The following is an 11,619-nucleotide window of genomic DNA, read 5'->3' as shown; positions in this document are numbered from 1 at the left end:
TCGAGGGTTAAGGACAGAAGATGTCTCACCATGTTAAAGCCCTATGAGACATATTGTGATTTGTGAATATGGGCTATTCAAATAAAATGTTATTCATTGATTGATTGAAGACTCAACCTTCTTCATGGTCACTCTGGTAATAATCTGTACTTTAGTTGTTGATTACATATCCCTGTTCTATTCTTTGCTTATTATTTGTATTCTTCGCCTAATGCAGCCAACTCTGTCAATAGTTGCAGGTCTGGTCATGATACTTGCCAAAACAGAAAATAATTTATAAATATACTCCATGTTAACCCTCTAATAAACCTCCAATGGATATTGTAGCCTGTTTTCACTCAGTCTCACTATTGGATGAAAACAAAACCAGTGTCCAGCTGTTTTTGAAGATTGTTCAGCCTATTGGACAGATAACCACAGACTATAAAATAGTAATAATATATTTGTGACAAATTTTGAAAGAAGAATGTTTTCAGGAGGACTCAATGCGCTTGTGGCTGACGAAGATTTGGGCACCCAAACTGATTTTAGTGGGATTTGACAAGTTAGATACGTGAGGTTTTGATGATTTAATTAAATGTGTTTCTCTTCATTTGTACAATTGTCTTGTTCGGCTCTGCGTGACGCGTGGACATCTTTATGCAGAACTTAGAATGGATTACGTCTTTTAAGAGAGATCAATTATCAACTCATTATGGTTGTGGTGCTTGCGTTACAATTTGTTTGCATAATTGTTTGTGTTTGTTATTAAAACCCTTGTGTTTGTGCAGCCCTTTGCTGCTTGTAGCTGTAATTTATGGCGATTGAGCTGCTTTCTTCTGTTGAGACAAAAACATAACAACCTGCAATTTAAATGTGCCAAAGTTTTGGGTATTTTAAAGTCCATAAAGGGAGAGGCTTCACAGGTATGCTATTGGCTACACAATAAATGCTGTGGTAGGTGATGTGGTATTGGTTATAGTTTATGTGCAACACAGGCATTTAGATTTATAATTTGACAGCTCTGTGTGTGTGTGTGTGTGTGTGTGTGTGTGTGTGTGTGTGTGTGTGTGTGTGTGTGTGTGTGTGTGTGTGTGTGTGTGTGTGTGTGTGTGTGTGTTGTGTGCGTGTGTGTGTGTACATGTGTGTGTGTGTGTGTGTGTGTTTGGGGGCATAAGTGTAAGATAAGTTGTGACAACAGGGAGAGGAATTGGATTAAAGCAGGAACAGTCTCTCCTCCAGCTGAGCCCCTCTGCTGTACGACGCTCTGCTGCTGTAGTCCAGTGGAGCTTCACAGCACTCAAGGTGAGGGAGCGGGTGAGAGACAGGCACAGACACAGGGAGAAAGAGAGAGAGAGAGCGAGTGTGTGTGCAAGAAGAGTGGGACCTGCGCCAGCTCACCCCACCCTTACTGCTGCTGCTGCATGCAGAGTGAGGAGTGCTGCATTTCCTGAGGGCAATGCAGAGGACAAGGAAGAAGGGACTGGTTGGTGTTAAGGTCACCGTCCAGCAAACACAGACCCCAGCTGCAGACACAGACACACAGAGTGTCTGTGGTGGACACAGACACAGAGGGACAGACGAGCTGCAGCATTCGCCAGGATCCGTCTGCTGTGAAATGTTCGGCTTCACGCGCTATCAGAGGACAGAAGTGGGAGTGAATCATTTTCACACCCCAAAAATGACGCCCCCTCATTTCAGCTTCACGGCTCGAATTTTCCTTTCACTGTTCTATGATTGGATGTGTGTGTGTTTGTCGGATGATTTTTTTGTCACTGCGCTCGACAGATTTTGTGCTGAAAGACCAATTTGTTATATGACAAAAAAATGCATTTAGAGTCACACTCTCAAAAAACATTTGTTGAAGAGTGTGATTTAATTATATGACCGACGAAAACTAAACTTAATCTTTTAAAATACACCATCCCACCGGTGGAACACCTTGGCCAGTGTTGCTCTACTTTAGGTGTGTTTGGGTCTCTGCTGCACTCAGTCTTCACTCGACCGTCACTAATTATGCATTGTTTGAAAGCATGAAGTGTCCGGATTCTATGGTGAATGGTCTGTATTTTCATAGCAGCTTTTCTAGTCTTGATGACCCCTCAAAGCGCTTTACAGTCCAGTTTATTGCCATTCACAGATTCATACAGAGCATCTATGGGCAGCACTTTTGTCTCTGACACTTCGGCATGCAGATGGGGAAGACCGGGATCAAACTGCCGATCTTCTGGGTAGAGGACGAATGTTCAACAGCCACATCCGCTATCTTCATAAAACATTTTAACTTTGTGCAAATGTTTTTTTACACAAATGGTGATTACTATAGGCCTGTATTTCCTTTTTTATGCTGAAAAATAGAACGAAAATAACCCAAACAATAAATATCCAGTTTAAATTATGCTACTTCCATGTTTGTGTGTCCAAAATTTTTTCAATATCACAATCTGACTTATGTCTTTCGAAGGAGCTGGAGGGAATGGATGCAATGAGAAGGCATGAAGAACAGAAACCTGTTTTTGTGGGGGTTCATCATTTGTAGGCTTGTGCACAGAAATTGGTGTCTGGTAACTGTTTCCCGGAATATCTCAGAGAGACACTTTTATAATTTTATATTAGCAACAGAAAAGAATTTGCCCAATAATAATTTTTCAAAAAAGGATTTGAATATTTAAATGAACAAAGATTTACAATACTTTCTTATTCATATTTGATAGTAAAAGTCAGCACACTAATTTATAAATAAATTATAATCGTAAGTGGTGTTGGTTTACGAGATATAGCCCACTGCACTCGCACTGGCATGCGGACGGTTATTTTACAGCTATGGTTGGATCTTTGAATCTCTGTGTCTGTGTGTCTGTGTGTGTGGGTGTGCGTGTTAAGTAATCTAATGAAGAGACATGTACTTTTACAGTTTTAGTTTTGCAACAGAAAATTAGTTGACAAATAATAATTTTTATATGATGTTCTGACTTTCTCTCTTCAAGTAAAAAAATACCACACATTCCCAATTTGTTTACATCTCAAATGGGACGTTTCGCTGCTACTCTTGGTAATTTTGTCGTTTGCGATGGTAAAACTGAATATCTTCACCTTGTTACTTTGGTTACACATTAATCTTTAAATAAATTATAAAGATAACTTGGCACTCAGCAAGCGCACAACATCTCCGAATCACACTAACGGTTTCATGAATGTGTGTGCGTGAGAATACAGGAAGGAACAAAAGGGAGTGATGGGTTTTCTTCATGCCTCTGAGGTGTGTAACAACTCGTAGGGAATGACAGAGGTAAGCGGGGCTCTCCTGGGACTAGGGATTAGTGTGGAACCATTACCTTAGCCCTGTGAATCACTGCTAATGGCTTAAGCGAGAGGGTAGTACAGAGGTAGACACATTTAGATTGAGACTTCAAGTTCTGTAACACTGCACACTGCAGCATATTTCTCCTGTTAGTGCCCGCAGAAACCCCTCGGACGACTTAGTGCACAGTGGATGGTTTAAGTCCCCCCACCCCCCCAACCAAAATGAGCGTACACCAGCAGATCCTTAAAAATTTATTGAAGTTAATGTAAGATGAAATCATAAGTGATATAAGAAAAAAAAAATAACCCTTGCATAGATCACAGACCATGCCTTTGTCATCATCAGACAAACTGAACACATTGTAGCATAATCCTCAGTAAACACAACATGACAATGGTGATTGGATCAGGTAACACAATCAGAGTTTGGTTTTCGTGTGCATGAAAAGAAGAAGAGTTCAACAGTCCCTTTGCAAGTTTTTCTCCAAAAAAACCCGTCCCTACCAGCGATTTAAATGTGCGTTCTCGACAGAAAAAGACAAACTCAGCCGTCGCACATTGAACACAGACCAGATCTTCTCACTGAAAGTCACCTTTGACGAGAGAGGTACACAACAACAACAACAATCCCGACACTTGATCCTGTCCAGTGCCTCCTCAGCAGGCAGAGGGGCAGTCCAGCGTCACGACCTTCAGCAAACAAGAAATGCCTTCAAAAAACCGATGTGGTACAGACAAGGGTGTGTGGCACAGGCCCTGTTTGGACATGACAGGCATGTTTCTCACAACACCGTATCACTACAGTCTAGACTGAGATAGGAATGGGGGGGGGGGGGCGAAATGTCACTGGAGCGAGCGCTTCAGTCGTAGAAGAGAGATGGAGTTTGAGAAACTACAGCCCTTGATGTCCTCGCTCACATTCAGAGCCTAAGCGAGCGCAGCCTGAACATCGGCACACGCTGGGCACGGCTCGGATGCCCAGCGTCGTCTTGGTGATGAGGTCGGTGCTAAGGTGCTTTTTAAGAAATCCTGCGGAGGACACGTTTCACGACACACAACTCCCGAACAGGGCCTTTCACACAAAGCCTTGGTGCAGATGAAAGCAAGGGTTTCTTTTCTTTTTTTTTTGTTTTGAAATGATGCAACTGTTTTATAGTTGATCCACAGTTTGAAAAGCTCATGCAGTCTTCCGTCGACCATGCAGTTTTTTGTGATCAGTAGGTTCCTGTAGAGATACTTTGAAGCAGTAGGTTCAATCAAGAGGCTGGAAACAATGGGAACATGGTGTTTGAATGAATCCTCTACTTTTTTTTATCTAGAAACCAAAAAGAAAAACCATTTGTTTTTTTTAGTACACTTATAGTCCATATCATTTATTGTATAACAATTGATCATAATACAGTAGTTTCATTATCATGGCTTGCCAGTGGAACAAACTATCTTTGATATATTCCAGTGTATGGCATGTTCTTCCTAAATCAGTCATGTTACAGTGCCACCAAAAAAAAAAAAGGAAAATAAAAACACACATTAAAGTTGTTTTTCATACATAATTGCAGTATATAGTGATTACTTTTCTCTATCTTATTGTAGCTAAATTGCATTTTGTTCTCGTTTTTTCTCAGTTTAAATGAATGTCATTTTTTCTTGGATCGTCTCGCTTTTGTTTCTTTGCAGAAGCGTAACATCTGACAGTAACTTCAAAGAAATGAATATGTAAAAACCATTTAGGCACCTTCTCTGACGTTCACTCGTGCGGCCGATCAGTCCAGTGAACTGATAATAGATCCTCTCTAAGTGCATTATGGGCCGTTCCTTTGGGACTGCGTTACAAGGTTCGCCCTTTGTTCCTATAACAACAACTGGAGTGTGACTTGCGGGGTTCATGGGGACTGCCACTATTATAGAAGCTTTTATTTAGATTTTTTTTTTCCCCGTGATTCTTCTAACAAAAAGTCGGCCTTCTCCACTTCTTAACCCCGTTGAACTTACAAAAATCACAGAACAGAGAGCAAGAGGCTTGGTACATAAACAGCCCTGTTGTGAGTATCTGTCAAGTGATCACAGTTCGTCTGACATTCAAAATAGATTTGTTTTTCATTACATATATATTTATTTTATATTTTTTACAAAAAAGCGTCTAAGAAATTGGTTTTTCTCTTAATCTATTGCTGTTAAAGAATGCATGTTTCTTTTTTGGGGTAATTTAATGCATAGCACCATCCGTACATGCCCTCACAGCGGGAAAAGCAACAGTGCTGAAAATGTGAGGGGTGTCATATTTATTTTCTTCCCCTCATGTGAGCTGTGGCATGCAGGACATGTTACACACATCACCTACTTTCCAGCATCAGTCATCCGAGATGACCAAGGCCAACAATTTCCTGATAGCTGCATTTATGAGTCGACTATAATTATCTTGAATCACCCTATATATATGTATATCTATGCAGACACAGATATATATAGTATCAAATATATGGTATTGGGTGTTATTGGCGTCCTTCTGTATGAGAAACTCTACACAAGCTGAAGATCCCTGACAGAGATGTGTCTTTTTTTGCTCCTGTGAAAAGATACTGACATTGAGCAAGGCTCTTAAAGTGTTACCTCGCCTGAGGCAGACACCATTCAGCCGTACAGTACAAAGATCAGTTTCAAATCAAATAATAAACAGTTCCCTATACTAACCAACCACCAATAACAAAAACCGTCAGGAACAAGAATCACAGAGTCTTGTCGAAAACAATTAATGAAAGCTTCAGATAATATGTGATGGTGACAGGACAACGATGGTGGTCCTGCAGTAGCCCCACAAAAGATAGCCATTGCACCAACAGAAACGACTATGACATTCAAGTAGCACTGCAGCAGAGCTTAGTTTTTCACAGGACCTTATCAGGAGATTGCTAAATCTAAAACAAAAAGGGCGTACAGTACAAAATCTTACCGTCATTAGAATGAATTTGTCTTAATACTGAGTGTAGATTGACGTACAGTAGCTGGAGATTTTCAAGTAGTTGTTACAATTTGTCCCCGTCTATATCTGAAGTCAGCCTGTTTGGGACAATGTGCTGAGAAACAACGCAGTACGTGTGAGCAAGCACGGTGACAAGGAAAATAAATCTAGCTAGCAAATTAAAAAAGACTTAGGCAACAGAACGAAATGACTGCAAAAAGTCGGGCTGCGCTTTGGATTGCACTATGACAGATTTAAAAACTACATCAAACTTCCATCTGCTCTCTCTCCCACACGTGTTGAAACATAACACAGTGACTTTATACGCCACTGTTTCAAAGAAAGCAACATATAAAACAGGCAACCTCGCTTAACTCTCTAAAGATGAATGTTCTGATTGTGCGCAGCTTTAAGTGAACAAAAGGAGCAGGATTCGGGTACACTATTTGTCCTAAGTGCTTGTGTAAAAAGGCTATGCTTTGGGACTCTCACATTCAATATTGCATGACTGCTGTTTACACTTAAGGTTCCATTTTGCATTATGGTATAGGAAGCCCTGCATTGAAGCTTGCAGCTCTGCAGCAAGTTTGCAATGACCTCGCTGAGGTAGAGACCCTGAAAGGATGCATGATGCACAAACAAAAAAAAAACAACAGACATGAATAAAAGATGCTGAAAACCGATGGATATTCCCTTTTGACTTGAATTGGTAAACATGCAGAGTACAATACATTGCTGCTTAAGGGCATAATTAAGTGCATGAAAACTGGGTTGTGCATGACAGCCATGGATCATCTATTTGTTACTATTTTGACCACAATCAGCATCTAATTCCACCTTGCTTCTCTGGCATCATTAACATCCTAACCAACAGTGTTTCCACACTTAAACACAAGGTGAACCAGCTCCGCTCAACCTCACAAATACCATTGTACACAGAGGCACTTTCACTGGTCCTGTTGGTAAAAGGGATAAAGGCACTAGCAACTAATGTCAGAAGAATTCTCAATGATATGAAGTTGAATGTGTTGATGATCTTTTTTGAGTGGATTCCTAACAAAAATGCACTAAAATTTGAAATGGAGATGGAAGCATGACTAATAATTTTCTTCTTCGTAGAAGGTCCATGCACTGCACTATTGATGTAATACTGTAATTGGTGCTTATTTATGATTATATGCATTTTTGATAATATTTATTCCGTTTCTTTGTCTACTTTTAAAATTAGAAACTCTGCATCCTCAGGGTAGGTTCGAATATATTCGATCGCAATTCAGAAACATCCAGAATTTGATTTCCGTAGTTTCCCTGACAATAGGGCACTGCAGAGTGCCTGAATTGCAACAAGCTGTATACTCATGTCATGCATTAAATATACCAGGATACAAAAGTACCTTAGTCAATAGACCATAATGCAGGTAAATTTTGTCATGCTATGATCTCATTTTATGTACCGTTCCCTTAAGATTTAACATTCAGTTTCTATACTTCTAAATGAGTAGCATTTCAAAGGAAAAACTCATCCAGTGCACTCGGTATGAAAACAGATGAGAAGGGGAGGTGGATGGAGGCAGGTATCCAAAAGAACATCCTTTCCATTACGTGAGATATGTCACATACATGCCGATATCAAAATGGAAAGTCTCTAATCATGCTTGTGTGAAGCTCACTTTATCATTGTGCTGTGTTGCATCTAAAGGGCATGACATTGAATCACTTGGTGATATCACATTTACAGCCACTGCTGGAAAACAGCAGCATTGCGGATGTCCGTGAAGCGAGTAGATCACCATCTGTTTACATCCAAACAAGAAGAGATCAGTCTTCCTCCTATAAGGTGCTTTGCTGAATAGTAGATCCAGTGTAGGAAGAGAGGAGGGAAGGGGGCGTGTGTGAAGAGGAAAGGGGGGGTCACCTAACTTCTTGGCGCTTACCACTTGACTGCAGATGCTTGCATGTCTCTGCAGACGTTTCTGGTGCATTGTGCAACTTGCTGTAATGTTATCTGTACTCCATGCATAAGATTTGAATTGTCACGCTGTCGTCTGATAAGACAGTGTGTGCTCTGCATCCTCCAGGGAGCCGTTTATATGCGCAGTAATCAATGGTTTCTTTTTGATAACCCTATATATTTGTAGGATCAGAAGAATTAATTATTCTAACTACCTGTCATACATTCTAACAGTTTGTTTTTTCTGTTTACTTTCTATTTAGCTGAGCATAGTTGTAGGCCTAATGCCATAGAGCGCTTTGAGGAGGTAAATGAAGCATTCCTAACTGATGGTCTACTCCACAGTCCAATAGAGATCCCAAAGTTTCTAACTAGTGTCTAAACATCTGTAAGCAGCTTGCTTTTATTTACACAGTTTTGGTTGGCTATAGTGCAATTGCCAGTTCTGAGATTTGCCTCCCTAAAGTTGTCGATGCTATTGTTTATGTCTCCATCAATCTCCATGTACTCCGACTTGCTGACAGTGGATGAACTGCGGCGGCTGGAATTGGTTTCGGAGGGGAGGTTGGGATTGCTGACATTGAGCAGCTGGGCCTGCTCCTCTCCTTCTGTCTCCCTGTGGTAGAAGTAGTTGAAGTTGGACACAATGACAGGCACTGGGAGTGCGATTGTCAACACTCCAGCGATGGCGCAAAGAGATCCTACAATCTTGCCTCCTATAGTAACCGGGACCATGTCCCCATAGCCCACAGTTGTCATAGACACAACGGCCCACCAAAATGCATCTGGGATGCTGCCAAATTGGGTTACTTCCTCATCAGCCTCTGCAAAGAAGACAGCGCTGGAGAACAAGATGACTCCAATGAACAGAAAGAAGATCAGCAATCCCAGCTCTCGCATGCTGGCCTTGAGGGTCTGCCCCAAAATCTGAAGTCCTTTGGAGTGTCGTGACAGCTTGAAGATTCTGAACACCCTGACCAGACGAATCACCCTGAGTATGGCCAGAGAGGTTGCCTGCTCCCCCATCCCCTCGTTGTCGGGATCCTCGGCCAGCTCAGTGCCAAGTGTGATGAAGTAAGGGATGATAGCCACAATGTCGATCATGTTCATCATGTTCTTGAAGAAGGCCGGTTTACTTGGGCACGCCAGAAAGCGTACTATCAACTCAAAGGAGAACCAGATTATGCAGAGTGTCTCAATGATAAAGAAGGGGTCAGTAAGGATATTTGGCTTGATATAAATAGTAGTGTTCCCCACTATTCGAATTGTTACATCCTCTTTCAGCTGTGGTAAAGTCTCTAAACAAAATATGACTATTGAAATCAGGATCACCATCACAGACACAATGGCGATCCCTCTGGCGGGACCCGAGCTTTCTGGATGCTCAAAGAGGAGCCACATCTGACGCTGGAACTCCCTCTCAGGCAAAGGCCGCACTTCCTCCCTGATGAAACCCTCATCCTCACGAAACCTCTCCATCGCGTCCACTCCCAGCTCATAAAACTTGATTTCCTCTGAGAACATATCCAAAGGGACGTTCACTGGTCTTCTCAGCCGACCCCCTGACTGGTAGTAGTAGAGGATGGCATCAAAGCTGGGGCGGTTTCTGTCAAAGAAGTACTCATTTCTCAGAGGGTCAAAGTACCGCATCCGCTTTTTGGGGTTGCCTAGCAACGATTCTGGAAACTGGGAGAGAGTTTTCAACTGTGTCTCAAACCGGAGACCCGCTATGTTGATCACCACCCTCTCGCAGCATTCATGGTCATGATGGTCTGGGGGATAGGTGTCCTGAGGGTGACCAGGGACAGCCGAGGTCTCGTCCATGTTATCTCCTGCTACAACGGTCATTTTTGTAGGAGGAGGAGGTGAAGACGAGGAAGAGGAGGAGCAGTTGTGTTGGGTTTTCGGTTAGTCTGACTGAGCAGGCATTCAGGTTCGGGGGGAAATTTTCCACTCCTCAGCTTCCCACACCCCTTAAATTGTTGGAGACGTCCCCAGGTACAAGGGGGTTGGTTGGCTGCTCTGCCTCAGTGCGGCTCCACTGCGGTTCTCGCTGACTTGACCGTTGCTGCTCTCCAGTGCATCTGCTGCTGTTGTTACTGCTGCCTCTGTCACCCAGAGAGAGAGAGAGAGAGAGAGAGAGAGAGAGAGAGAGAGAGAGCGAGAGAGAGAGAGAGAGAGAGAGAGAGAGAGAGAGAGAGAGAGGGAGGGAGAGGGAGGGAGAGACAGAGGGAGAGGGAGGAAATAATGGGATGAAACTGCCAATATATTTGCTGGCTCAGCATTTTCTGCAGTTTATTTATTTATCCGTTTACTTCTATCAGCCCACATTTAGTGCAACCCCCCCCCCCCCCCCCCCCCCCCCGATACTGTATGTAAAATATATTTTTCCGGGGATCAATTTGTCATATTTCTACATTATAGGTATTTACAATCTTTTAATTTGGGAGTTCACGAATGTTTTGATCTATATTGTTTTTTACACATGATCTTTAAATTCCTTTACTTAATGGCTTTGGCATTCTCTACTACATTCCTATGACATTTCTGTATAGATTTTTACTTAAGTTTGTCATATGTGTTTGTATTTTAAAGGAGCATAGCAGTGAGTTATCCTATGCCACTCTCTCCACTCTGACGCATAATATACTGACATTATAGCAACTGATTTTTCTATATGCGCAAAGCCTTTAGGCCTAATGCAGGGTAAAATACTCACATCTCACCTTAAGAGAAAGGGAGAACATTAGAATAGTAGTAAATCATCTTTACATTAACAGCGGCTGTCAATTCAAAGAATACATGATGGCTACATTGTGTAAGTCAGCAGTTCTCACCGTGGGTTGTTCTTGGAAGGTCTTGAATGCGTCTCATCCTCGGGTAATATCATCCAACAGCAGGACACCAGTGGGTATCATGTGGCAACTTTACATTGCACCTTCCGAGGAGAAAAGCCTAGAGCCCCACTGTGGTCATCATCACCATCCCGTGTCCCGTCAAAGTGCCCTCATAGGTCTGGACGCCTTGTGCGAAATCAAGTCTATAATGAGGAAAGCCTGAGATGGAAATGCAGCGAGAAGAGAAGGGTTGCAAAGCTGCAGCAGCGTCCGTAAAGTTGCTCGCTTGGCGGCACGGTGGTGTGAGCAGCTTTACAGTAGAGGCTGTACCGCAGGAGAAAATCTTGCGCAGCAGTTCAGGGGGGGAGAGATACATTATGGGGCAACAAGCGAGCCCTTGACATTTCCAGACATCACTGCATCAGCAGAAATCTGCTGCCTCCTGCGAGTATGGACGCGATGACGGGCTGGAGTGTGTTTCTCGGAGAGAGGAATTTTACGCATCCCCCCCCCCCCCCAAAAAAAAAAAACGGAGAGCGGAGAGACGAGTCAAGTGCAGCAGCGGCGAGGTCCAAATGTTTTCTCCACAA

The 11,619-nt window shown here is 42.5% G+C and overlaps 1 protein-coding gene across 1 annotated transcript; it reads right to left on the bottom strand.

The window, feature by feature from the left end:
- Positions 1-8,570: 8,570 nt before the first annotated feature.
- On the bottom strand, positions 8,571-10,040 carry LOC128444593 (potassium voltage-gated channel subfamily A member 1-like). The gene has a single exon (XM_053427145.1). The coding sequence runs from the start codon at positions 10,038-10,040 to the stop codon at positions 8,571-8,573; it is 1,470 nt and encodes a 489-aa protein (XP_053283120.1).
- Between the last annotated feature and the right edge of the window lie 1,579 nt (positions 10,041-11,619).

Source organism: Pleuronectes platessa, chromosome 7 (genome assembly GCF_947347685.1).
Source record: "Pleuronectes platessa chromosome 7, fPlePla1.1, whole genome shotgun sequence".
Lineage (NCBI taxonomy): Eukaryota > Metazoa > Chordata > Actinopteri > Pleuronectiformes > Pleuronectidae > Pleuronectes > Pleuronectes platessa.
This window is presented reverse-complemented; position numbering and strand designations above follow the sequence as displayed.